This window comes from Orussus abietinus, unplaced genomic scaffold (genome assembly GCF_000612105.2).
Source record: "Orussus abietinus isolate OABI.00-Male unplaced genomic scaffold, Oabi_2.0 scaffold65, whole genome shotgun sequence".
Lineage (NCBI taxonomy): Eukaryota > Metazoa > Arthropoda > Insecta > Hymenoptera > Orussidae > Orussus > Orussus abietinus.
Window position 1 is genome coordinate 502498 of NW_019394317.1, and position 26587 is coordinate 529084.

The following is a 26587-nucleotide window of genomic DNA, read 5'->3' on the forward strand; positions in this document are numbered from 1 at the left end:
TTCCCCTGGCACCCCGTGGAGGCTCGTTTTCCATCGGACGTGCAGCCTGCTTCGCTGACTATACTCGCGTGAAAACCCACCCTGCAAATCGTTGAATTCATTTAAACGCGCCCTATACCTTCGAAAAGGTATCCCCCACCCTGAGAATTTTATTAAACGGTATTGCATAATCATTTACATGCTACGATTTATTGTAGGGAGATAATGCCGGCTGAGATATCGAGGTACTTTCTTTAACGCAACATTCTAATCAGTTCGATTTTTATTCCCAGGAATTATTCGCTAGTTGAAAAAGACTGGTTTCGTGGAGCAGGGAATATTCACTGGATGAAAGGGGAAGAGGGGGCGTTTTACTCGGTTTTACCTGTTTATTAACTTAGCGACTCGTTACGCCGGCCTGTAAGTAAAGTGACGCACTGTTTTCCAAATCTATGCAAATTAATCGAAGTTAGCGGGTGTTTTTTTTTTTTTTTACTGTTTACCGTAAAGTGATTTGTTATCACAGGCCGGTGTGATTCTTGGAGTCGGTAATGTTGAAGTCTCCTCTGACCATCGGATGCTCCGAGGTGGTGAAGTTTGATTTTGGAGGTCTTTTCCCCCGACGCTGATAATCAAGACTCGCGATAAAGCTCCGATTGATGGTACTTCCTAATGGTAATCGATTCCAAAAAGTAGGGATAAAAACATTCAAAATTCCGCGTCCCAGTCCGAGTAGTCATTCGGTGGGACTTCTCGATCAGGAGGGAATCTGTCGAAATTCCTCGTATCGAGATGACTGTTCACCTGGTAAATTGACAAATGATTACCTTCTGTAGATTAAACCCTGTTTGAATTTTTCAATTGTTTTTTTCCTTATAAAAATCGCTTACCTTTGGAACAAGAGGTGACGGAAACGAGAGGGCCCGTAAAGCCGGCCAATCGAAAGAACCAAACCACCTGCAGATAAATCAATTAACCGACAAATTAATAAATATGAAAATCATTAAGTTCGGAAATCAATATCCTCACTTGTGATTCCGAATTCCCTCGATTCCATCCTCCAGGTTACCCAATCTATGGACTGGATTTTTTCGCAAAAGCTTCCGGATAAGCTGCTCGCCCTTTTGTTTAACAAAACTGGGGATATCGACAGTGGACATGCCTTTGACAATTTTGTTATAAGTCACCATGGCGTCCTTACTTTGGAAGGGCGGTCGCCCAACAAGTAATTCGTAGACCAGAACTCCCAACGACCAATAATCCACGGCTCTTTAAATAAAATAATAATATAATAAATTAAATAAAATTATTTAACGTCTTACCTGTCGTATCCCTCATTGAGGACAATTTCAGGAGCCATGTACTCAGGAGTCCCGATAAACGTCCACGTCTTATAGGGACCTATCCTTTTGCTGAAGCCAAAGTCTGTCTTCAGGGAAGAGAATACTTAAACAAAAAATAAATTGCCCAGTTAAATTAAAAAATTAAGACATTATTATTTACCAGTTTCAGGTAGCCCTTGTCATCGACCATGATGTTCTCCGGTTTTAAATCTCGACACACGATATCCAGAGAATGGAGATGATCCAAAGCTTCGACAGTGCACCCGATTGCAAATTTTGCAGTTGAATTATCAAATCGTCCACTTCTTCGAAGAGTCGTGTATAAATCGCCACCCAAACAAGCCTCCATCAAGAAATACACGTATTTATTGTCCTTGAACGTTTGGTACAGCCTGGGAAAATGAAAGAGCTTGGGTGATCATAATTCCTGGATACTATTAATTGTTTAATTAATTTAATCTCACTTGCAGATAAACGGAGAGTCGCAGACTTGCATGATGTACTTCTCATTGTAGACGCTTCTCTGACAACCCATGGCAGTGATCGCGCATTTTTTTATCTTCTTTCTAGCGAAACTGACTTTTGGGGAGGATTTTGGCACTACAAGTTCAACCGTCCCCATCGCACCTGCTCCTAAAACTGCGTGAACGTACAAATCTGTAAGCTTCAGCTCTGAAAATTCCTTATTCCAGTGAACTTCCAGGGAACGTTTACGTTTTTCATATTCCTCCGTCCAGTTTTTATTCCTGATCACTTCCAGCCCACCCAGGTAATTCAGGAACGACCTGCAGGATTTTTACCGATTTTTGGAAAATTAATATGCGGACGGGGACAGTCGAAATTAATGAAGCAAATTAACGATCCAGGTACGTTCTGTCTATGGTGAAACATTCCACTCCAGGAGACAAAGCGATGGCGTTCGCTTCGCGAAGGTTTTCCTCTTCGTTGTACAGTGACTTTTCCCCAAAATAATCCCCTTTACCGAGGATTGTCAATTCTGCCTCGTCTAGGTACTCGGTTTGTTTGGTGATTTTCACCCTGCCGCCACTAATTATGTAGAATTTCTCGCCAGGCTCTCCCTGGCGCAGGATGTAAGAATCAGCTGGGAAGAATTCCTGAAAAAACGGGTTGTCAATAGTCACCTCTTCTGGATATATTTATCATTGAAATAGAAATGTCAGAAATAGTCACGATGTTCATCAGGTCGGATATTTTCTTCAGGATGTGCTCAGGCAGGGCCTTCAGGGCCGAAATCCGTCGAAGAAGCCTGCTGTTGTCCTCCATGCATTTTTGGGCAGTTCTTATCATGACGTTTATAAAAACGGGCCTATCCAAGACCCACAATCTGCCTTTTGTCTTGGCTAGAAACATTTGGTAGGACAATTAGCGTTGAAAAGGGTGATTTGAATGATTATTCATTAGTATTACCGTCTATCGAGCGCAATCTTTTGGAATTGTACAGTAAGGCCAGTTCTCCAAAAGCGACGCCAGCCCCGAATTTTCCTTGATACCGAGTGCCCTCGTAAATTTCGAATTCACCCTCCTCCGAAACGTAAAGATGGGATCCTAATTTCGGGAGGAATTTTCGAATCAGTCCATTCGAGTGGTGAAAGAATTCATTTCTCACCGATGTCACCCTCCGTGATAATTCTCGTCCCGGGAGCAACATCTTGAGGATACATGGCCGAGACGAGAGAGACGATTCTAGGCTCGCTAAAGTTGCTCAAAAATTCATTCCTCATGATAGCCGCCTTGAGACGTTTCGCCGTGCTGGGGAAATGAACATTTTTCGACATTTCTTTCCACTATTTATGACCCTTCGAAATTCATTATCGAGCCATTTCCGGCGGACTCGCGGAGCTGGCGGAGCGCCGACCGACTGGACGTTGTTCATCATTTATCAATATCCCCACTTACTCCGAATTTTTATGGAATGTTGGCACCGTTGTTAACGAGAAATCCATCTCGCCAAAAACTCCAGCTTTGCGGCCATTGGAGAGTCTTCTGTAAATCTGGTGAACCGTCTCTGTCTGGACCTCCGAAACTGACGCCAAATCGACACTGCCGTGTCTGGACTTGTGGAGCCAGAAAAATTTCATGATTGTTTGCCAAAACGAGTCACCGTGACATTGCTCCAACGAGAGAAAACCGTATCCGCGGAAGAATTATTATAGTATTCTAATTATTTCATCGTTATCCGGATCGAGAGGGAATTTTGTTAGATGGAACGCTCCTCGATTTATCGAATGTCGGTACCAACTGGTCATTTGTCCATGGACAAAATAGCTGGCAGGCAATGATCTTATCTAATAGATATCAGCCGGAACATTTCTTCGCCTTATTCCGTCAGATCGGCATTGTTCGACCGATAAGAATGCATTACTGTCCTTGACAGATTATTAGTCTTAACAGGAATGACCTCATGGCGAATCTTATTTTTTTTCATATACTTCTTTTTGTATATTTTTCCCCCTATAAATTTATTACGTCAAGGTGCGGTAATTAATATCGATATTAGGCCGTTAACGTATTTCGGTACATTGTTGCAATAGTCATACTTATTTTACAATACTTTACGAGGGCATCGTAAAGTAGATAGCAATATCACTGTATTGAAAAATTGCGGAATTTAAGGTTTCGAAAAATCGTTCGCTTGATCGAGCGATAAAATGGCGTGGCGATTACTACTTTGTGTACGTAATACACGTGTAAAACCTCGAAAAATGGGGAATTACTCATCCCTGCTCTAATCCGCTTTGTTTGCGCCGTTCCGCCGCGCGCCCCGAGTGTCGTAGAGATAAATCTAACCTCAAATTAGTCCGAATTTCTCGCGGTATTTCACGGTGGTAAACAAGTGTCATTGATGGGTCGATGCTTAATCGTGAATAACTTATCGAAATAATGTCAGAAATATTGCTGTTTAATAATTGTTAGCACAGCTGGAATACGCGAATTAAAGAGCCAATCATTTATTGGCCATTATTTAGTATGTGGGAATAAATATCACAATAGTGAGATAGGTGCTCTTAGAGGTTAGCATGTTGTGCTTTGTTGATTTATAAGGATTATTCAACAATTAGGTGTATGATGTATTTTCCTTTAAGATTGTATATTTAGCATTGTAATTATTGTTTATTGATTTGAATAAGTGATTATCTTTTAAATAAATGATTTTGAAACCGCTCCATTTAGAGGTTGGGTTCATTTTGTTCACATGTCACTTTGGAACATTGTTTTTCTCATCGTGTAATTTTTATGTAGAATTTTCTTTATTAAACTAAATTGTATAAACTGAACAACGCTGAAATATTCAATCGAGTCGACATCAAATAAGGAAGGATGTAATCATAAGTACAAAAATAAAAATCAAACCTTAATTACGTTCCATGATTGTCTTTGGTGACATTATTTGCTTGTTTATACCTCGTGTCTCCTATTATTTTGTCATAATTGGAAATACATGAACAACCATTTTCGCTTTCTTTTGATATGTTAAGGTGTGGCACTGGATATTAGTTAGCACAGAGGATGAGCACCGAGGAGAGATTTGTGACGGAAGTTCCAAGCAGTTTAAAACAATTAGCACGACTGGTGGTTCGTGGATTTTACACTATAGAAGATGCTTTGATCATCGACATGTTAGTTAGGAATCCTTGTAAGTCGATGTGTCCTTTAAAAGCGCATATATTAGTTTAAAATATATTTGATTATAATCGCATTCATTTGTTCTAGGTATGAAGGAAGATGATATATGTGAATTATTGAAGTTTGAACGAAAAATGTTACGAGCAAGGATATCTATATTGCGCAATGACAAGTTTATACAAGTAAGGTTGAAGATGGAAACTGGTTCTGATGGAAAAGCACAAAAAGTTAATTATTACTTCATTAATTATAAGGTGAGTCAATTAGGAAGAATGTGTTAAATTGGTCATTACGTCTACATTAACGACATGACGTTTAACTATTATTTCTAGACATTTGTAAATGTGGTGAAGTACAAGTTAGATTTAATGAGGAAGCGATTAGAGACAGAGGAACGCGATGCAACCAGCAGAGCCAGTTTCAAGTGCACTCAATGTTTAAAGACATTTACCGATCTTGAAGTAAGTACATAATCAGTGAATGGAATTTCCAAATGATCATATTTACTCATTTTTCAACTTACCGTTTGTGTAACATTTTCAGACCATTTTAAATTATAGTGGGATTATGTATTCTGCATGTTACATAATCTTAAGAGTGTGATTTGGACAAGTCATTTTATAATTCATTATATATATTAAAAGAACTTTTTACAGGCAGATCAACTGTTCGACATACTAACCGGTGAATTTAGGTGTACATATTGTCGAGAAATCGTAGAAGAGGATCAGTCAGCTCTTCCAAAGAAAGATTCTAGATTATTGTTGGCAAAATTCAATGAACAATTAGAACCATTGTACATTCTCTTGCGGGAAGTCGAAGGCATCAAGTTAGCTCCAGAAATACTTGAACCAGAGCCTGTGGACATTAATACGATTAAGGGGTATGAAAAAAATATTAACTTACCGCATATCATTTGCACTAACATTATTGCCTGACTTGACTTGTTTGTTGTTAAACTTATTATTGCTTGACTCGAACAGCCCGTTTTGTCTTATGTATTCAGAATCGATGCAAAGAAAGCAAGTGGCTTGCGAGCACCTGGTGAGCAATGGTCCGGAGAAGCTACAAGATCTTCAGGCTTCATGGTCGAGGATACCAGAGTGGATGTTACTATCGGTGACGAATCTGCAAATGATAATGCTCTGAACCGTCGAAAGGAGAGACCAATCTGGATGATGGAGAGTACCGTGCTCAATTCCGATGGATCACAGGTGAGTGCTTTGTATACGTTTTAATTACACAAATGTAATAGTTTCTATCTCAGTCAGGTTTAACGCTGTATTGCAATCTAATTGTTTTTCTATACGTTATTTAATATTATTTTACTCAGCCCGACGGTGTCAATACACAAGAGAGCATATTAGACAAAGCTGCTGCTACTGCCACAAATGTAAACACTGTGACGAACAACAAACAGGGTGAAGACATTATGTCCGTACTCTTGGCACATGAAAAGAAAGGTGCCAATGCTGCCAATGCCGTAAAGTCTGTCATACCCCAAGAATCAAGCGACAGTAGTGACAATGAAGATATTTCGGAAATGCAAGCTGCCGACACAGGTAACTAACTCATGCTCCCGAAACCAAATGCTTTAAATGAAAATTGAACTTGCACAAGACATATTAATTCAATTTTAATTTTTTTCTGCTTATGTTTAACATTTGATATTATGAAGGTCCCATGACTACTAAATGACTTGTTTTTAAATGAGATTAATGTGACGGTGGAAGTATAAAAAGACATGCTATCAAAGCGATCAGCTATTTAATTAATTTTATTTGTGAAGGCAGAAAAGGAGGTTAATAAAATATGTTTGTCTGCAGGTGAAGTTGAAATGATGGAATCCGAGGACGAGGATCTTGTGCCCACGGTCAGTGTCGGTGGGAAAACTGTTGCTATCACTGATGTGAATGATACCCTAATTTCAGAAATGTCACCTGCGGAAAAGGAGGCTTATATTCAAACGTATCAGGAATACTATTCGCATATGTACGACTAGTTGGGCATCCGGCATGGTCTAATATATTTTTGATGAAGCTGTGTAAAATTCTAAGTCTAACATGTGAATTGGAATATATTGTAATATTTTGTATAAATACCGGGGTAAATGAATTTCTTTCGGAATTTACTTCCTTTACGTTCTTACGGTTTATTATCTCTCAATTGCTCCTTAGGACTTTTTTCATTGTTTGTAAACGATAAAACGAACAGTGAATTGAAACTAGAAGATGACCAATGCCCTGATTCTACCGATGTCGGCTAACAAGCATATCATTAGTTATTGAATATATTTTGTCGATTCAACATTTAAATGGACTTTTTCCTAATTAATGAGTTGGGTCGTCACGGGGAGCGGGGGGCATCAGATGGCAAATGCATTCACCACCAGAGATGAGTTGGGAGATTGCTCACAGGCAGGGTCGCGCGATCGCATCGTGTGCTGCCCTCTGGTTTCGTACGTTAGCTTTCACCGTTTTTTGCCCCCAAGGGCGGCGCAACGAATTTCTGGGACGGGCTCGCGCACTCGCGATGGCTGTGCCATCTACCAGTTGCCGTTAACGGCTCACGTATTCGTGATGGTAATACCATGACCGTGAAAGCTAACGTACGCAACCAGAGGGCAGCACACGATGCGATCGCGCGATCCTGCCCGTGAGCAATCTCCCAACTCATCTCTGGTATATACCCTTCTTTGAATATTACTACACCGGATGTTCTAGTGATCTCGTTCTTTCATATAGCGAATACGGAATTCGACGAATAAACCCATGTGAGATGGAAGTGCGAGAAGTGAGCGTGCTCGTCAAAAATGCGTAATATACGCTCAGTCTCCCAACTCATCTCTGATACCATCTCTGCTGATACGTATCCTTAAAATAGATGTGTTCCGCGTCAGGAGATGGCGCTAATACCTTTAGACGCTTACTTTCCATTCTATCTGTTACCCGTTGGTGGACTCCATGCAGGATATGGGTTTTAGGTAGGATAGTAATTATTTTGTTTCAAATTTAACTTAGAATTTAAGAATGGCCTCACCTTGGAATTATATTGCGGGTGCGAGAAGCTGCCATATGAGGCGATGACGTAGTTGTCCGTCGTTTTGTCGGTTATGTATGGTTTTATTTAATTCATGTTTTATCTCCTAATTTATTAATTTATGATACCCTTAATTCTATTTCGAATTTATTAATCCAAGGAATGTTGGCAAGATATGATCGACGATGTGTATCCGTTAATGGAAGGTGTCGATTCCAAGGTTTGTGACATCAGGACTTTCGGTATGGTGGAATATTATACCGAATGTAATTTTACGTAGGTTAGGTAAATGTTTCATATTGTTTCAATAATTTAAGTAAAGATATCCTTTAATATAGTTTCAATTGATTTAACTAATTGTTATGTAAATAATTCGTATTATAGCGCAGTAGTCCTTAGAACGTTTTGAAGATTAGTCCATCGATGGCAACCTAAGACAATTCGAGGTTAGCGGATACGACTATGTGTTTCCATCATGTAAAATACTGTTCCGATAAGATTGCAAGTGTTTTCAAGACTTCTAGTAGTTGTGAGTGAACTAACGACAACTCTGGAACCGTCGATGCGTGATGTTAATGCCCCGATAAGTAGTCATCCCAGCGTTGTTAATTCTAAAAAGCTTCCTAAGCGAAAAGGAAAAAAGCACAAATAAAAGAAAAGACGGATCCTGAGATGGGCTCTATCGGCGCCTCTTCAGAAGTAAATGTATACATGAGGTACGCCAACTGAAAACCGAAAATCATTCATTTTTCTGGCGGTACGTCAAGATTTGAGCCCTATTCCAGGACCTTTGCGGTCGTTGCCCTCGTCCGATGTAAGCTTTGGTACATCGGTACGGATGGACGGTAGATGTTGCTCTCTGTCAATAGCAAAAATGAACCCAAAGAAGTGGAACGACCGAAATACGCAACGCACCGTTTCCTAATCCGACCGAACCAAAAGAGCCGAGCCAGCGGAGACACGAAAACGAAAGTAACGGAGAAAGTCGAGAGCATTGTTACAAAGTATATAACTCGGCGCGGCGTGGCACGGAGCGGAGCGGAGCGGTGCGGTTCAGCTCGGCCAGGCTCGGCCAAGCTCGGCCCGCCGCTCGGAACATCTCGAGTACGACGCATCATCGACACCCACTCTCCATAGGGCGCATTATCGCAGGAGCCGATTCTCGATGCACCCAGCTGCCGACGGAGGAAGCGGACTTCAGTTGGAGGTTTCGACGTCTTGCCCAGCCGAGGAAGAGCGAGCAAACGGGACTGGACCGGTTGCGTCACCGCTACCGTTGCCCACTCTTCCGTTTTCTCTTCCGTTTCTCGTCCCCCCTTGCCCCTCTCTTCCTTCGATCCTAGTCGAACGAAGCACGCGACCGTCGGCCGGCGAACGCGCTGGCGGTCCTGGAAAGCGAAATTCTCGACGTATGGTAAGACCGTAACGGAGGGGACGAAGGTGTGGAAACGGACGGCCGGAAAGGAGAGGCCTTCCTTTCCTTGGATGAAAATTGGTCAATTTTGAGAGGACCCGCTCGAATATCGTTAGAGACCGACGATCGACCTTCGCGTCGCCTTCGGTAGAAACGGCTGCGACGCGAGTCGGGCCAGTGAAACGCTTCGAAAGGTGGCTCAAGGCTCCGGTAGCCTTGGACGCGTTAGATTGCCTAATATTCGGCTGCCATCGATGTCTCCTATCTTCCTCTTCCATGGAGAACGAAAGAGTCCCATGCCGAGGAAACTCCTCGAGGGTCCATTCACTCGGAAATCGGTGAAAACGATTGCCTTTCATTTCGTATAAGCAACAACGTGATTTGGTAAGAAGTAATTTGTGTCAATATTTCGGTGATTTACGACGATTTCCTGAGCGAATAACCCCTCGAAGCTCCTCTTAAATGCTCAACTAACGGAAGCGCTTCGTTTATTGCACTTTTCTCGTCTAATTGGATACGGTAATGGAACTGTTCGCTGATACGTTATTGCCCGGAACGATAAAACTAACGTTTTCTTTTCCCTGCACCATGGCTTTGGAAAATTGCGAATTTTCTCCAGTGGGCGATGAAAAATATGAAACGGGAACCATCTAGGCCGGAACGGATCAAAATTAGCTTCATTTCTCAGCGGCGGCGCACATTCGTGGCCGAGCGAGGAGAGAAACGAGAAGAGACGGCAAACTGAGAGAGAAGGGGGGCGGATCTGACGTAACGTTGTAATACATGCGTTTAAAGGAGACGGGGGAAAGCAGCGCTCACTTTCACCGTTCGCTAACTCTTACTACATTGTGTACACGTATCACCCCCCTTGGAGTCTCGCTCGCTCGCAGATACTCGCCTTTGTGGCTGCTCGGCATGCATTTCTCCACGCCGTTTAATGTATCACTTAACGCTCGAGTGTAACGTAAGACCGTCCTGTAACGGTTGCGCAATCCGCGCCAACGCGACGCAAGTCGAAACGTTTAAACGCCCGTGGCACGTCCTAGAGTCGGAACGAAAATCCGGCCGCATCCATCATTTTTGATTCGCGGTAACCGACGCTTTCGAGATAACGGTGGAACGGGCACGGTATGCAACAAGTTGTGTCATCGTGCACCGTGGAAATCTTCAAACGGGTCCACGGCCGCTTTCGAATGCACGAAAAAGTTGTTGGCTCGCGTCGTTCAAGGCGTCGCTCGAGTCTCCCCTACCCTGCTCCGAGTCGTGGGTCGCGCCGCAACGTCTCGGGGTCCACGTTGACCTCCAATTCACCCAATTTACGGTCGGACCGGAGGCTTCCGCCTCTCGTCGGGAACGAGCTCGACAGCCCTCGAAAAGCTCTACGGCCGGCCTCACTGGCGCCAGGGAGGGCTGGCGCTTGCTCCTTCGGTACCTTCTCGATACGTAAAGTAAGGCGGGCACTTTCCAATTGCATAACGCAGACCCGCGCCTTCGTTCGATTATGTCAGAAGAAAGTTGCCTTCTGGCGGCAGCCTGGAAAAGGAACGGCACGGCCCGGCCCGGCCCGGCCCGGCCCGGCCCGGCCCGGCCCGACCCGACCCGACCCGACGCGGAAACGAAATCGTCCGATAGCAAAGAACTTTGGCCTCGTCGCCGAAGAAACTTTTTCGTTTCATTTTCTCGTGGAGTGCGGCGTGCAAACTTGGGTCGAATCGAGCCAAGAGAAAAGAAGCAATATAGACGACGCGACGAACTCCCTCCCGGACAAGGTCATCCATGCCTTCCCGATACCATGACAAGCTGGACGTTCGCGGTAAAAGTGCGAGTAAAAGGCGACGACTCGGGGGCGTCCATACGACGTCGAAAACGGCAAATATCGTGAAGAACGATGTTTGCGCTGCACGCGATAGCATCGACACTTGCTTCGCTGGCACGATATCGATATCGCTTAGCGATCCCTCCGAAGCGTATCGATATCGAACGTCGACACCGAATACCGTACCTTCCGATTTCCCTGAACGACTACTCGAGCGGTGGATTGCTCGAATATCGAACATATCTGGCGGACGGGTCTCGTTGCCGGTCGCACCGAAGCGACGACCTCCCACTCGGGAGGGCTCGACGGAGGTCCGCGGTAGTCTTCTTCCGAACCGACGGCACGGAGGGGACGGGGAGGAAGGCACGCGCCGTTGATTTAGGACATTTGCGTGTCGAGATTCTCCGAGTGGCGCCCCCGGTGTCCCGGTGTCCCGGTGGCCCACTCCGCAGATCCCTGGCCATTTTCCAGTAGGTAACCGTTCGGTGCCGTGTCCGAGGTCGTCCGAATTTACTGCACGGTACCGGGGTCATATCGTATAAGGGACCAAAGGGCCCTTTGGACCCGGACAAAGGGCGTCCCCCTCGGCGAGAAATCCCCGGACCGTAACCCTTTGCCGGGCCAAAGTGCTCCGGGTTCCAGGAAGGAGCGATCGAGACTCGGGGGTGGGTCCGTTCGAACGGGGGACGAGAAGCGAGGTAGGTATATAACGACAGCGGCCCGCCGTTATTTCGACACGATGGTCGGCCGCGTCGGCCGCGTCCGCCGCTCGTTACGCAATGCTCGAGCGAGCCCCGACCAAACGAAATCGAAAGTAACGTAGTCAAACGTCGTTGACCAACCGAGCGACCGCGTCCAGGCTCGTCTGACTCGTCCCGATGGAGACCGACCCCGACGGCGTCCGGACGCGAGAGAGAAAACAGCTTCGTCGGGGAGGAGGAGAGATGAATTTCGCGGACCGACTTCCGGTTCCCGAACCTTGCGCCCGTTTCTCCTGGTTCGCGAGACGAGCTTGGACCGGGGCCTCGAGGTGGCCACCCCGACCCGACGCGGGGGCGGAGGCAGGCCGTGAAATTCGACCGATTTCTAAATCCCGTCCCCGGGGCCGTGCGGAAGGTGCGGGGAAATCCCTTTGCCGGGCAGGAAAGGGCGCGCGGAAAAAACGCGACAAGAAACGGACCGGAGGCGAAAGGGAAGGCTCGTCATCTCGGCAATGCGACCGCTTAAGAGGCCCCCGAGAAATCATTCCAAGGGTTCTCGGATTTTCCCTCTCGTCGAACCGTTCGTAAAGTCATTATAGCGACCGGCCGATGTCCTTCGACGAGAATACCGCGGCCGTACGAAAAAGGGGTTGCCGCGAGATTTTCGCCTTTCTTCCCGTGAACGAGCGCGCAAATTGCACAGGGTAAATAAGACGATCCCTTCCTCCCTCCTGGCGGGGCCGCGTCTAATTTCGTCGAAAGGATTGCATAAGCCTCTTTCTCTTCCTCCCGCTCGCTCGCGTCTTCCACGACGTTTACGGCCGCGTCTAAGTTGGCCGAGGCTACGCGGTTTACGGCGCCTCGGTCACGGATGGTTCTGGTATTCGTACTCGGTTTCCCCCGTCGATCGGCCGGCCAAGGTCGCCCGCCGCCCTTTCCGCCCGGCCGCCGCTGGAAAATTCGGTCGCGCTCTTTCCTCCGCCTTATCGACGATGTCGACGATGTCGACGATGTCGACGATGTCGACGATGTCGGCGATGCGGAAGATACTCGGGCGCGATAGTCTCCTATCTCGTCGCCGAGCGGGGAGATTCTCCGATTTCTTCCGACCCGGTTTCGCAACCGCCGCGACGCCCGAAGAGCGATCGGGACGACGGCGACGGCGACGGCGACGGCGGCGCACGAGGAACGCGCTCGCACGTGTCCCGGAATGGGCGCGCGAGTAAGCGCGGCCGCTCGATTCGGTGTGTACAAAGTGTAAGTAGGCCACAGTGCTTTCACACGATAAGGCCTTATCGGAGCGCGCGTACGTTGGTCGCAACGGCCGTCGCGGTGACGCACCGCCCCCGCGCTCGACGCCGTTCTCAGGCCCGATGGCCCCGAAAACTCGCTTTCGGGCCGGACGGGTCACGGAAACGAGAGACGGAGACGCGGGCGGCTCCATCGACGGTCCGCTCGCTATCCGGCCCTGAACGGCACCGATGCGTTAACTCGTCGTACAAACAACAATGCAAGGACCTTGAGTCCGCGATGGTGCGAAGCATCGAATGCGAGACGTTCACGTAACGTCGGGGCGTTACGTAACGCCGGTTGCACCTACTCGGAGGACGCGGAGATCGATCCTCGCCGAGTCGTCCGGAGAGTCGGCGAAACCGTCCCGACCGAGAGACTTCCGGTCGCGGCGGAACCTTGAGTCGGGACCGGTCCAAGGCCTCCGGAGGCCGCGCTTCCGTTTCCGATCGAGAATCCGTCAGCGCCGCCCGACGTCTCGAACCGGATCTCGCAATGGACGAGCCACTTTCGGGGAAAGAAAACCAACAAAGACGTAACCTACGCCGAGCACATTCGGTCAAACTGGATACCTCGGCTCTGCAGCGGAACGAAAGGGGGAAAAGGGGCGCCGCGCGGCGAACGGACGAGTCCGAGCTCACCCCCGGACTGGGCCGAGCTGCCTTCCCTCTCCCGAGATCCTGCAGGCTCCCTGCACCTGGCCGAGCCGCGGGATCCTGCGAAGGACGGCCCGCCGATAAAGGCGGCGGCGCGGCGAAAGTCGCCTCGATAAGGAGGGTCCCCATCGACGGCGAGCCGAAACGAGCCGAAACGAGCCGAAACGAGCCGAAACGAGCCGAAACGAGCCGAGGTAAATAAATAAACGGCGGAGGCGAGCTTTCCTCCGGCGACGAGCACGCGGGTGCCCGGAGGCGACCCTCGTCGCGTAACGCGGACGCATCGCTCGGCCTAGGCGGGAGAGCTATTTGTAATGCAATAGCGAGAGCGCCGGCCGAGGGGCGAGGGGCCGCCGCAGCTCCGCGACAGCGGGAGGGGTCGGACCGCGGTGGGAGGGAGCGGGGTGGGGAGCGGCCCGACGAAGAGCGCCGGCGAGTTCCCGTCGAGACGCGCGTACCGAGGTCCGGCGTGGCCTTCGCGCGTCCCGACGCTTCCGCCGTCGCGAGCGCGGATCGGGCCCCGGCCGAAGTCGCGGCTTCCCTCCGCCGTCCGCGACTCGACGTTGCCCAATACCTCCGCCACCACCTCTGTCGCTTCCACCACCACCGTCGCCGCCGCCGCCACCACCACCACCACCACCACCACCACCACCGACGCCGTCGCCGCGGCACCTTGGCCGTCCCTGCCTCTCTCCGAGACTTCTCGCTCGCCTACCTAGGACCCAGAAAGAGAGAGAACGTCCCGCTGCCGCCACCGCCGCCGCCGCCGCCGCCGCCGCCGCCGCCGCCGCCGCCGCCGCCGGAGGGAGAGAGACGCCCGTGGAGACGGCGGGAGAGAGAGAAAGAGAGAGTCCGCTTTGCGCAAAAGTTACGGCGAAGCGAGGAGCAGTGAGACACGCCGCGGAGACCGGAAGAGACCCTCTCTCCTCGAAGACGTCGTCGAATTCGAGCGCGCGCGCGAGCTAGCCAACGCGTCGTCGCGGTCGTCGCCGTCGCCGCAGCCGCAGCCGCAGCCGCAGCCGCGAGTGGTGCGCGTTCGAAGAGGGCCAGCCAGCCGAGGCAGGCGCACCTGTCGCGAGTGTCGCCGAGACGAATCGCGGTGCCCGAGTACGGACGGCGGCCCGCGCTGCGGCGCGTTTGAAAATCCGCGAAGCCGCGCTTGCGCGCGACGGCCGCCCGGGAGTGCGCGACGCGTTCGAATTCGGGCGGTGCGCGTCTCGGCTCCTCCTCGCGGGCCTGGCGACCCGGTGGACGTCTTCGCCGCTCGCGGGCAGGAGCGGGCAGGAGCGGGCAGGAGCGAGGAGGGACGGATAAGGTGCATAAACGCGAGAGCGCGCGCGCGTTCCTCCGTGGCCGCTCTCGCGAGAGCGGCCGTTGTGTAAGAGCTGAAAGTAAAAGTTGCAACCGCCGCCTCGCGCCGATTTCTCGCCGACCACGAGCGAGTTAAAATCCGATCCACCGAATATCCCTTCCACCGCGCGCGCCGCCGCGGCCCACGGCGCGACCCGACGCGACCCGACCCGACCCGACCTCGGAATGGACGCGCCCTGGCGGCCGGCCGGCCCGCGGTCCCCCGCGCCCGGCCGGTGAGTCCACTCGGCCCGGAAGCGGTCGCGGCGGCCGCGAGTCAGCCTCTCCGTCGACGGGGCGCCCCGGGAAGCGGAAGCGCCGGGCCGGACCAGGCCGGACCCGGCCGGAAACGGAAGGGCCGGAGGAAGAAGGCGCGCCGAGCCGAGCCAGTCCTTTTCTCACCTTGCCGAGCGATAGTTGGAACGTAAGGTGCACCACGCGGTGGCGGTGGAATTAAAAGTCCGCTTAAAAAGGTTAGGGGGATAAAAAAGGTGCCGCGCGAAAGGATAAGAGAAAGGAATAGGAGCCTTCTCGAGTCCTTGAGAGTATCCACGAGTAAAAGTGTCGGAGCCAGCCGGCTGACCCTGGGACCGGCGGCCGGAGCGAGAGAAGAGAGAGAGAGGAAAAGAGCGCGCGACCGAGCGAGAGAGGGAGGAAGGAAGAGAGGAGGCGGAGAGGGAAGGAGAGAGAAAGAAAGAAAGGGAGAGGGGCCGGATCGGAGAGCCCTTTCCACCGCGAGTTTGAAGAATCAAGGACCATTTCTCGGCATCGCGCCCCTCGCTCGGACAGGACGCGCCGCCGTTCCGCCGCGCCCGCCGCGCCCGCCGCGCCCGCCGCGCCCGCCGCGCCCGCCGCGCTCGTCGCGTCCACCGGCTCGCGCCGCAGCCGCAGCCGCAGCCGCAGCCGCAGCCGCAGCCCCTCCTCGATGCCCCCCAGGCCAGGCCAACGTCGACACCCAGGGCGTTCCTTCGCGGAATCTTGGACCACGGCGATGCCGAGGCGCGGACACTCCTCGAGAGAGTCCTAACGGAGCCCTTTCGCCCGTCAGCGCCGCCCGCCGTCGCCGCCGTCGTCCGCTTCCCACGCCCGGCCGGACCGCGTCCAGGTCTCGCACGGTAAGGCCCGCGCGGCGGCCGCTCGCGACAAGTCGGTCGATGTGCCACGAGGCTCCGAGTGTCGCGGGACACCTAATGTCGCGTAACCGGTACGTCATCGAGTTTAACACAGATATGGACGGTTCCCTCGTGTGACCGGTGAGTTCCGTAAGTAGCATTCAACTACCGTACTCGGTGTGGAACGTTCGCAGCCTCCCGGCAACGAGTCCACGTCGAGACCTGCTTCCTTAGGGACGATATCGCATCGAATCTCGCTTTCGTCGCCGGTCCGAGCGAGCACCCGCGTCATCGGAAAGAAAGGGCGCGAGGGCGGTCGCGGGGCGTCCTCCTCGCGTCGGCAAGGCGACGAAGACGCCGAGATGCTCCTCGACTCGAGTTCCGAACGGGCCCTCCAACCAGTCGTTTCCACGTTGCCTTCCGTTTTGCCGCTTCTCTTCGTCGACGTTCCGCACTCCACCGACCGAATCCCTAACCGTACCTCGGACGCATCCCGACCTCGAAGGAACGAACTTTTTCCGGCGGTCCCGTCGATCCAAAAATCGATTCCCGTCGTGGCCGTTGGCCACGGTGGGCTCGTTAATTAACCCGAGGTCCGATTACCGTGCACGGCTCCTCGGGATCATCGGTAGGATCGGCGCGTTTCTCGGGTCGGCGAGAGGCGACGCACCGCGAGGCGAGGACTTTTCCTCGACCGAGTCGTCCCTTCGGGTCGATGCGGCCGACCTCGAGCGGGTTTCCCACGGTGGCGAGAGCGATCCGGCCGAGGACGGCGCGAAAGGGAAGGTGGCGGCGGCCGATGTGGGAAAAGAGGAAGTTAATCGGAGCCGGAAGCACGCTCCGGCGAATCCAAGGCCTCGAGGAACGTGCGCCACCGTCGACCCGGGTCTCGGCACTTAAATCGCGACTCCGATGCCTCGCGACCGGCGCGTCCCGCTTTCGTCTCCGCCCGCGACGACGTCGTCCGTTCCGCGCGCGCGCACGGGAAGAGAAGCCGTAAGCCGAGCCTCGACGCGGGCCCACGGATCGAACGTCGCGTCGCGCGAAAAATGAGACTTTTCAAAGTTTTCGGTGGTTACGTCTCCTTCCGTCGAGGACGCTCCTCCGAGGTCGTTTTGGAACGACGGCGCGTAAGAAAAAGGCTGCCGTTAACCCTGACCGCGAACGAGCCGATTTTTCCGGAATATACGCTTCCATCGCGACCAGGAGGGGAATCGAGGCAAGACGGATAAAGAGCGCGGCTCGAATGCAGAGAGATGGCGATGACATTCCGGCTCGACGGCTCGCCTGCGCACTCCACGCTTCCACGGTTTCGAAGCGAGAACCCTTTCTACCTTCCCTTTCACTTTCATCCGTCGTTACGTTCGTTGCGACCGTGCTTACCCGGCCGAGAGCCGCTGCCGTTCCGCAGGCGTCGCGACACCCTAACGCGCGGCCGCGGAACGGACGATGCTTCCCGAATCGAGCCTTCGGAATTCGACATTTCCCGATTAGACCGGGTCGCGTCGGTTCGTCGCTACGATCGAGGGTGCCGCCCGGCACCCCTTCGGTTCCACGTGCCAGAGGTTAAATACTAGGTGCGACCTCGAGGCGTTACGCATTCTTCGTACACCTTGCGAGCATCTCGACCGTTTCGTTTCAAGTAAACGGCCGACGCCGAGAGTTCTTCCCGTTCTTCCCAAAAAGAAACCGCGTACCCCGCTTTCGATGCGTCTCGGGAGGCTTTGACAGGAGGCCGAATCGAGCAGGGGAACGCGACATTTCGAAGGGATTAAATACATCCCGAAGGCGGCAGAGCGAGCTAAACTCCGGACACGAGTTCGGACAGATCGAACGTTGAGCCCGAACTTCGTGATCCACCGTCAATTTTCTCACGTGGACCGACCGATGCCCGATTTAAACCGCAATTTCCTTTAATGCAGCCCTCGGCCTCGTTCGGTAGAAGCGCGCCGTTCCTTTTTCTTTCCGTGCCCGTACCTCGACCCGATACCGATTGCGATCGCGGTTGGTGGCCCCGATCGGAGGTAAAATCGCGGAAGGGAAAGACCTTATTGGAAGCCACGCAGAACTCCCGAGCGGGGTGTCCATAAACGGGGGAGGTGATCCTTCGAATCGGGACGGGTTCGCGCCTCCCCCGGACATCGACCAGAATTCGAGAAGCGAGGTTCCAAGGTCAGACTCGCGTGAAAACGCAGCCTGCATCTTTCCACTCGGACGCAGCCATAACCTCAATTTCCCAAATAACCGCGCAAGGCCGCTCTCCTACCCGGCGGCCCGGCCCGGCCCGGCGCGGCCCGGCCCGGCCCGACCCGACTCGCCTCGCCGCGCCCCGGTTCGGCTCGGCTCGACTCGGCTCGTAGCGCGTACTCCGAGCGATCCCCACCCACGACGTGAGATCACGCCGATTACGTAAGGTGTCCAGTTCGCGGCATAGACGCGCGTATTATGTGTGCCGTGGCGCGCTCGACGCCGCTCCCCGACCCGCCCCCCGAGTTGCCAGCCGAGCGAGAAGGAAGGGAACGGGGCGGTCGGGGCGGTCGGGCCAACCACCCAGGAGGAAAGCCCGATTCGCCAAGGGAGACGCGTCGCGCCCTCGCCGATGCTCCGAGCGAGGAGTCCCCGATGGGGCGAGCCAGAGAGCGCGAGCGGGATGAGAGAAAGAGAGACGCGTTTCTACTACTCCGCGTTTATTTTGGGACCAAGGATCGTTCCATTCATTGCGTAAGAAAAATCGTTTCTCTAGCGGTGAAACGCGGGGAGAGTTGGCTCGGTACAGGGTCGACGCAAAACGCGATCCCGGGAGGTGCGTCGAAGTCCGGGTTTCCCCGACGAAGGAGGCCGTGATTCGTCGAGGGCGGACCGACGCGGTCGAAGCGAATACCGCGACGAAAATGACGTTCGAACTCGATCGCGGCGTTTCCTGCGCGGAGTGTACGCTAACCCACTTTTTCCCGATCGGTCATTTGAAAACAATCCCGAGCGACGCGTTCGCGGTGACTCGCAGTCTTTCCGTTCCTCCGGTCGAGGCCTTCGCCGCCGGAACTCGGTCGCCTCCTGCGCGAGCGAGCCGCGTCGCGGCCAAAAGTGGGGAAAGTGGGCAAGGAATCGCCCGGAGCCGCGCGGGAAACGCTCCGTCTCCGCGGGTCGACGATAAATCCTGCTCGGTTATTTCGGGCGCGAGACTGACCGTTACGTAAGGGGCGCGCGGAAGAAAGCCCCGGACGAACCGTCGAGACGGAAGCGCGCCAGTGGGCTGACTCCCTCCTCGTTTCGCTCGCTCCGGCTTTCCCGGCCGCGCGCGAGCCGACGGAATCCGGAGCGGAGCGAATCCGAAAAGTAGGAGTCGCGCGCCAGCCTCGCTTTCGTGCCGGTGGAGCGTCAATTCGAGGACGATCGTTCTTATATAATGAATGGATCGTGTAACTAGCCGCTCGCGCTCGCACTCGCGGGGACGCCTACGCGCGTCTCCGCGCGTCTCCGCGCGTCTCCGCGCGTTTCCGCGCGCGTCGCGCGACTCGCGCGACTCGCGCGACTCGCGAGCCCGAGCGGAGAGGCGAGACGCGCGCATTCGCCGCCGCGCACACGCCGCGCGCACCCGCGAGAGCGCCAGTTAGTCGACTCGCTCGGTAAGTGCAGCTGAAAAGGCTTTTTACTTCTGGCCTTGAACGAAATGTACCGGGTGGCAGCGAATCCGCGGCCGGCCAGTTGCCGTTGCGCTCGCGTTATTTCCATCCGGTCGCCGTCCGCTCCGGCCGAGGGGAGGAAGCGAGTCGCGAGTGCCCCCCTGCTCCCGTCGGATCCCTCGGGAGTGAACCAGGAACGGAGAGCCATCGAGGGGCGATTGCACTTTTCCTCTCTCGAACGCGACGCCTCGCGGAAGATTATCGTGCCGCCCGGAATCGTCCCGGCACCCTCGATCTCTCGTCGCTCCTGGCTCCGACGTGCAGCAAGGACGCGCGCGTTTCGCCCGCGCCTCGCCGACTGCCCGCCGAGGGCGGCACCTGCGCCCCCACCCGGCCGCGTTCGCGCCGCGCGCCTCCCAAGGCCCAAATGGAAGAAAGAAAACGCAGACGTAATCCCGCGGCAGCGATTGACCCTGAACTTCGGTGCCAGCAACAATTTCCTTATTCAGCAATTTTCTTGGTAGCGATATTACGCACGCCACGCGACGCGCCTCTTACCCAAGGACGCGCCTTTTCCGACCGCGGCCGACGCGGACGAGGACAGGATTCGGCAACCGATCGCTTGCACCTTGTAGGCGGTAACAACGTTCGGGATCGACCGGATCGTTGGCGGCATCTTCTTTTGCAAGAAACTACGGATCGAGGATTAAAGAAAAATGAGTTACCAAAAGACCGACATCTCCCGCGAAGCACCTATTCGACCGTTCAGAGATTTTGGGAGAGAATCCTCCGCGAAGAAGAACCTCGGTAAAGGAGAGCAGGGAGAGTTCCAGACTCGAGATCCGAGCGGCGTCTCGAAATGGTCAGGGCGCTCGGCCCGGCTCGGCTCGGCGCGACCGCTTGCCGTCTGCTGCCCGCTGTAACCTCACGCCCGCCGGTACGTAAGAGAGTGACGCGTTCGACGAGTATAGTCGAGAGCAGAAATCGCTCTCACTCCCAAGGTCCCCGTGTACCGCGCGACGCGTCTCGCGGGTCCGACAGCGGCGGCGGCGGCGGCGGCGACGACGACGACGGCGACGGCGACGGCGACGGCGACGGCAACGGCGAGGGCGACAGCGGCAACGGAGGCAACGGCAGCAACGGCGCCAACGGGACCTCGTCGCTACGCGAAACGCGCGCTCGTTCCGTCACCGCGGAGAACCATATCGCGCGGTGGCCCCTTCGATTTAGACGCGGGAACGATCACGTCCAACGCCGCGTAACGAAAGGGTGGCTCCGCTCGCTCGAACTTCGGAGCCTCGAGAAAAACGAAGCGGTCGGGTCGACCGCGCGGTAGAGAAAGGACCGGCAAGGAGTCGACTTACCTTTCTTCCTTGTTGCAGACGATGTATACGGACGGCCTCCTGACCCTGCACTACGGCAAACACCCCGCGACCCTGGCGGCGGAAGTCGGGGCCTGGTACAGCGGGGACCGCCACGTGGACGTGACCCTGGCTTGCGACGACGGGTCCGTCGTGCGGGCTCATCGCGTGGTTCTGGCCGCGGCCAGCCCGCTCCTGGCCACCCTCCTCCGCAACCCGGCCCTGGACCACGTGGTCCACCTCTCCGGGGTGAGGAGGACCCAGCTGAGTCACCTGCTGGAGTTCCTTTACAACGGGGAGGCCCTGATCCCGGTGAGGAACGCGGCGCCGCGCCCGCCTGGCGACCGACCGACTAACGCGCGACCTCTGCTTGCAGTCGACGGAGCTGACGCCGCTGAGGGAGCTCTTCGAGCTCCTACAGATCAAGTCGGAGCTCTTCGAGCCGAACCGGGCCCAGACCTCGACGAGTGGCTCCGACCCCGAGAGGGTGCCCACCCCGCAGCCCTCGGAGAGCCAAGAGAGCTCCAGCTACGAGTCCCAGTACGACGGCAGGTTGGTATCCCCGGCCCCGCGACCCCGAGGGTCGGCGCGTCCTCAAGCGACCCGTTTCCACCTTCCAGGCGATCCGACAACCCCGCCGACTGCTGCTCCGTGCTCATCAAGACCGAGGGCTGCGAGGAGGAGCCGGAGGTGGACGTCGAGGGCGTGGAGGGCGACGCGCCGCTCGCCGACGACGGCGTCGAGCCGCCCAGACGAAGGGATAGCTCCGACCCCGTCAACCTGAGCCTCAACTCGGCCAAGGGCGGCGACGCCGCGCACAGGTAGGCCGCTCGCCCGTCCGATAACCGCCAGGCGATCGCTAACGCCCGCGTGTCCGCAGGTCGGACCAGCAGCCCCCGCAGCCGCCGCCACCACCGCCGCCGCCGCCGCCCCCGCCGCTCGAGGAGGCCGAGGAGCGCCGCAGGCAGCTGGCCGCGCGGCTAGCCCTCGGCCTGGAGCCTGGGAAGCGGAAGCTCGAGGAGATCCCGATCCCGCCGGCGGAGGCCTACGTGGTCACGCCGCACAGGAAGCGCCGGCCCGGCTTCCACAACGCGCCCGCCCAGAACCCGGCCTTCGTGCCCTTCAACCCCGGCTTCGAGACGCCCCGCCGGCTGCAGGCGCCACACCCGCTCAGCCTCTCGGCGCCCCCCTACCTGGTGAGCCCGCGCGACGCGACACCGGCCGCTCGGTCACGAGCCGACGACCGCCCCGCGACTCTAACGGACTCGTCCGATGCCCAGCAGGACAGAGCCGCGACGCCGCCGGCCGGCGGGCCGCACCGCCCGCCCTCGGCGGAATCGGCGGCGGCGGCGGCAGCAGCGGCGGCGACGGGCGCCGGCACCGGCTCGGCGGCCGCGCTGGAGCCCCCGTGGGGCACCTGGACGTTGCCTCCCGCGCGGCCGCCGCCCCCGCACCCCGCGCCGCCCGACGATCCGCCCAAGCCGGCCCCGGTGCGGGAGTACCGCTGCAGCTACTGCGGCAAGCAGTTCGGCATGTCGTGGAACCTCAAAACTCACCTGCGCGTCCACACCGGCGAGAAGCCCTTCGCCTGTCGCCTCTGCGTCGCCATGTTCAAGCAGAAGGCCCACCTGCTCAAGCACCTCTGCTCGGTCCACCGGGGCGTCATCGCCGCGCCCGACAACACCTTCGCCTGCTGCTTCTGCTCCCTCAGCTTCGACAGTCTGCAGGAGCTGATCAGGCACCTGTCGGGTCCGCACAATAACCTCCTGCTCAGCAAGAACCTCCACGACTAGCCGACTTCCGTCCCCTCGCCCCTCGGCGGGTGCGAGCCGGTCGCGGACCGGAGGGCCGCCGCTCTCCCCCTTCTCGCTGTACATAATGGCACATACCTTCTATTTATTTAACGTTTTGCAAAGGGACCAACCGACTTTCCACCGATTTTTGTCTTAAATAGATGTTAGCCTCCTGCCCGAAATCGTCCTTTTGAGGAACGCGCCACTGGTTGGAACCGAATGCCCCCGAGGAGAGACGGCTTTCGGCTTCGTAACCAGGAAGCGTCGACGGTATTTCGGCGATTCGGCAACCGGTCGTTCCTGGTTGAAAGAGAGATTCGCGTCGGCTTGCGCCACCCGTGCCGACTTCGTTAACGACCGTAGTCGCGTCGCGAGTACGAGTTGAGTGCCTTGATAGAGGGTCCAAAACGGTCGATTGGGCAGTGATTTCATGTGTTCATAGACTTAAGAGTACCAGATCTAAGCTTTAGACGAGAAGTTTATCGCGTAGCGGGATGATACCTTGATCCTCGTAGTCCTCGTAAGTAGCGTATCAATTTATAGAAATATGCGAATAATGGTTTGGCGCGGGACGTCAGATTTAGATAGAGCTCGAACGCCCCGAGACAAGTTTTCGGTCTCTCGTCGTCTCTCCTGGACGCTCCTCGTCCCGGTTCCCCGGCACCCTCCTCGACGCGGCCAAAGAGGCGGCGGCGGGCGGCGGGCGGCGGGCGGCGGGCGGCGACGCTTCTTCTGCTGCCGCCGCCGACGACGCCGCCGCCGCCTCGAAGACGAGACGGGGAACCGAAAACGCAGCGAGGCCGGGCGCCCCGAAGAGATCGACGACGAGGAGAGCGCGACTACTACGGCCCCTCCTCGTGGCCCCAGGAGAGCGAAACCCGAGCGAGAGCCGCTTTCCGCCGCCTTTGCGGACGAAAGCCGCAGCGGAAGCCGCGACCGATATTCGTTCGGGACGATCGACCGCGAGATGGAAAAAGTCGGACGTTTCGTCTCCCGTTCGATCCGGCCGACGGCGCGGAAATCGGGAAGTCGCTCGCGTCGACGTCAAAGGAACGAACGACGCGATAACGAACCTTACGCGATAACGATTACTCCGAAAGAGAGCAGTACACCAAAGATACGTTCTAAGGGCCGCGAGACGTCGAGAACGCGCACGAAGATCGAACGAGTTATTTAGTCGAGTTCGTGCGAGACACCGAGACCTGATATGTTTCTAACCCGAGGTTTAGCCCTACGACAGATCGCTGTGCGAGCGGACGCGTCGATCTCGAACGAGGCCGCGGCGAATCTCCGCTCGGCGGCCGCGCCTCCCGAGCCGGGCCGAGCGCGGCCCAAGGGCGGGAGCGTCGGACCCGACGGCGAACGCAATGTGATACTAAATGATAAATAAACTAATTATTGTTTAGCGCGCGATGCCATGACGCGAGTGGAACGCGTCGCGATCCGTGGGAAGTCGAGTCCGGCTCCGGCCACGGGTCGCGCTCTCGCGCTCTCGCGCTCTCGCGCTTCGGTTCTTCCCTCCTCGAGAACGTCGCTCCCCGTAAGGAAATCCGGGCCAAGAGGTTAAGTTTTAAGCTACTTCCGAGCAGAGCGCGACTCTGCGTGCTTTCTTAGTGTTCATAGGTTTACGAGAAATAAATTAATTGACGGACAATCGGGGCGCCTCGATCCCTCGACCGAGCTTCCTTCCCGACGGGGCCCTGCACGAGGTCGCGACTCTAACGGATCCGAGTCTCGTTCCGATCGAGAGGAAAAAATGAGAAAGCCGTTACGCGCGCGGCCCGAAATCGGCCGACCGGTCTGCGTTTCGTCCCGAGCCTTGCCGGTTTACCGTTCGGGCGATCGGCCCCGTTACCGGGCCGCGGAGGAGACTCGCGAATCCATCCTCGAAATCGGCCTCGAGGCGCGCTCCCGTTAACGGACTCGAAATTCCAAACTCGCGGCGGTCGAGAGGGCGTGCCAGGGGACCTGGGACCCGAGTCCCCGTGCCACGAGACGTAGACGAGTCCAGGTACCGTTCCGTTCTCGCGCCTCTTGGAGGCGGTCTTTGGAGGCGGGCGGGAGAGGGACCGCGAGAAGGGGCCGCCGGCGTATATAAAAGGCCCCGAGCGTCGTCGGGCCCAAGGTCCCCGCCGCCGAACGGAGTCGCCATGCTGACCAAGATCGTCCTCGTCCTGTCGGCCCTGGCCCTGGCCAGGGCGCAGATCCCCAGCCTGGGATGGTGCCCCGAGTACGTGCCGATGGCCGACTTCGACATGAATCGGGTGAGTCCCGCCCCGCGTCCGTCGCGGCTCCGTTCCAACAGGACCACGAGAACGGATCGTCCTTGGTTTCAGTTCCTGGGAGTCTGGTACGAGGCCGAGAGGTACTTCCAGCTGTCGGAGGTGGTGTCGCGGTGCGTCATGGCCAACTACACGACGACGGCCGACGGCAAGTTCCGCGTGAGCAACGAGGTCATCAACAGATTGTAAGTGGTCGATTCAACCGGCGAATGGGTCCAAGTCTCAAGACCGGCTCCGTTGCAGCACCGGCGTCAAGAGAATCCTCGAGGGCGAGATCAAGCCGTCGCCCTCGAAGGCGGAGGAGGGCAATCTCCGTGTCAAGTACACGACGATCCCGCTGACCCCGGAGACCCAGTACTCGGTGCTCGAGACGGACTACGACAACTACGCGGTGCTCTGGAGCTGCTCCGGCATCGGGCCGGTCCACACGCAGAACGCCTGGCTCATGACGCGGCAGCGGCTGCCCTCCGGGGAGGTCCTGCAGAAGGTACGTCGCGATTCGAGCCCGAGTGGCTTCCGTTTGCCCCCCTACCTACCGACCTTCCGCTTCCGCGCAGGCCTACGGGGTCCTGGACAAGTACAAGATCTCCAAGACGTTCTTCGTCAAGACGGACCAGGAAGACTGCGCCTACTTGGCCTCGCTGCCGGAGTCGTCGAGCAAGTCGCCCGCCCCCGCACCCTCGCAGCCCGAGACCGCGGCCCAGGAGGAACGCCGGCGCCCCGGCCCCGGCCCCGGCGCCGCAGACGGAGGCCTGAACTCGCCCGAACCGGCCTAACCTAACCCGGCCGACCGCGGGCGATTATTTATATATTTATTTCTCGGCTCGAGGCGAGCGGCCCCGGAGCGCGATCGGGGAGGCAACGAATGTACAAAAAAGAAAACGCGTTAAAATAAATCATTAAGCGAAACCACCCGGCATCGCGCCTTTTCCGTTGCACGTTCCCTCCGTGTCTCGCGACGTTTCGCGGCCGGCCGCCAAGAAAAATGGCCGAGGAGCGGTCCAAGTCCGCGGGGCCGGACTTTTCGTTCGACCGCGGACGAGTTTCTTGACCCGGCGCGGCCGTCCCGTTAGTGACCCACTCGTCGAGGCGAGCGTTCCTCCGGCTCGACTTGCTCGAGTCGCCTCGACGACCGGCCAGTCGTCCGCGGACGCTTTCCAAGAGAATATCCTCGAGTGCGGCC

General features: G+C 55.6%; 4 protein-coding genes and 1 long non-coding RNA gene across 14 annotated transcripts; 3 read left to right on the forward strand and 2 right to left on the reverse strand.

Moving 5' to 3' along the window:
* Positions 1-300: 300 nt before the first annotated feature.
* LOC105703052 (cGMP-dependent protein kinase, isozyme 1) lies at positions 301-3734 on the reverse strand. 3 transcript variants are annotated; one of them, XM_012431132.2, is made up of 12 exons: positions 3240-3734; positions 2950-3092; positions 2751-2888; positions 2514-2683; positions 2193-2437; positions 2037-2107; positions 1787-1961; positions 1483-1714; positions 1302-1408; positions 1009-1248; positions 870-936; positions 301-783 (listed from the first exon to the last, which is right to left on the reverse strand). In XM_012431132.2, the coding sequence occupies exons 1-12, from the start codon at positions 3419-3421 to the stop codon at positions 688-690; spliced, it is 1866 nt and encodes a 621-aa protein (XP_012286555.1). In that variant the 5' UTR covers positions 3422-3734; the 3' UTR covers positions 301-687. The 3 variants fall into 3 exon arrangements, 2 of the variants coding, with proteins under 2 accessions (XP_012286555.1, XP_012286554.1); XR_001104337.2 differs by having other exon boundaries at positions 305-397; positions 483-783; positions 1787-2107; XM_012431131.2 differs by having other exon boundaries at positions 1787-2107.
* Positions 3735-3778: 44 nt separating this feature from the next.
* LOC105703055 (general transcription factor IIE subunit 1) lies at positions 3779-7082 on the forward strand. 2 transcript variants are annotated; one of them, XM_012431139.1, is made up of 8 exons: positions 3779-4354; positions 4820-4977; positions 5055-5221; positions 5300-5428; positions 5624-5850; positions 5974-6181; positions 6301-6529; positions 6794-6969. In XM_012431139.1, the coding sequence occupies exons 2-8, from the start codon at positions 4851-4853 to the stop codon at positions 6967-6969; spliced, it is 1263 nt and encodes a 420-aa protein (XP_012286562.1). In that variant the 5' UTR covers positions 3779-4354; positions 4820-4850. The 2 variants fall into 2 exon arrangements, with proteins under 2 accessions (XP_012286562.1, XP_012286563.1); XM_012431140.1 differs by lacking the exon at positions 3779-4354 and having other exon boundaries at positions 4851-4977; positions 6794-7082.
* On the reverse strand, positions 5719-6370 carry LOC105703059. The gene is made up of 3 exons (XR_001104338.2): positions 6157-6370; positions 5894-6095; positions 5719-5825 (listed from the first exon to the last, which is right to left on the reverse strand). It is a non-coding gene; the product is annotated as an uncharacterized LOC105703059 (long non-coding RNA).
* Positions 7083-16149: 9067 nt separating the features above from the next.
* Positions 16150-24387, forward strand: LOC105703054 (transcription factor Ken). Of its 4 annotated transcripts, none has more exons than XM_012431135.2 (6): positions 16150-16348; positions 21351-21641; positions 21706-21881; positions 21950-22150; positions 22210-22525; positions 22610-24387. In XM_012431135.2, the coding sequence occupies exons 2-6, from the start codon at positions 21354-21356 to the stop codon at positions 23120-23122; spliced, it is 1494 nt and encodes a 497-aa protein (XP_012286558.1). In that variant the 5' UTR covers positions 16150-16348; positions 21351-21353; the 3' UTR covers positions 23123-24387. The 4 variants fall into 4 exon arrangements, with proteins under 4 accessions (XP_012286558.1, XP_012286561.1, XP_012286560.1 ...); XM_012431138.2 differs by lacking the exon at positions 16150-16348 and adding an exon at positions 16355-16486; XM_012431137.2 differs by lacking the exon at positions 16150-16348 and adding an exon at positions 19882-19971.
* On the forward strand, positions 24383-26573 carry LOC105703056 (apolipoprotein D). 4 transcript variants are annotated; one of them, XM_012431144.2, is made up of 4 exons: positions 24383-25386; positions 25459-25589; positions 25648-25891; positions 25962-26530. In XM_012431144.2, exons 1-4 carry the CDS (start codon positions 25273-25275, stop codon positions 26178-26180), a joined length of 708 nt encoding a protein of 235 aa, XP_012286567.1. In that variant the 5' UTR covers positions 24383-25272; the 3' UTR covers positions 26181-26530. The 4 variants fall into 4 exon arrangements, with proteins under 4 accessions (XP_012286567.1, XP_012286566.1, XP_012286565.1 ...); XM_012431143.2 differs by having other exon boundaries at positions 24383-25589; positions 25962-26573; XM_012431142.2 differs by having other exon boundaries at positions 25648-26573.
* Positions 26574-26587: the final 14 nt, after the last annotated feature.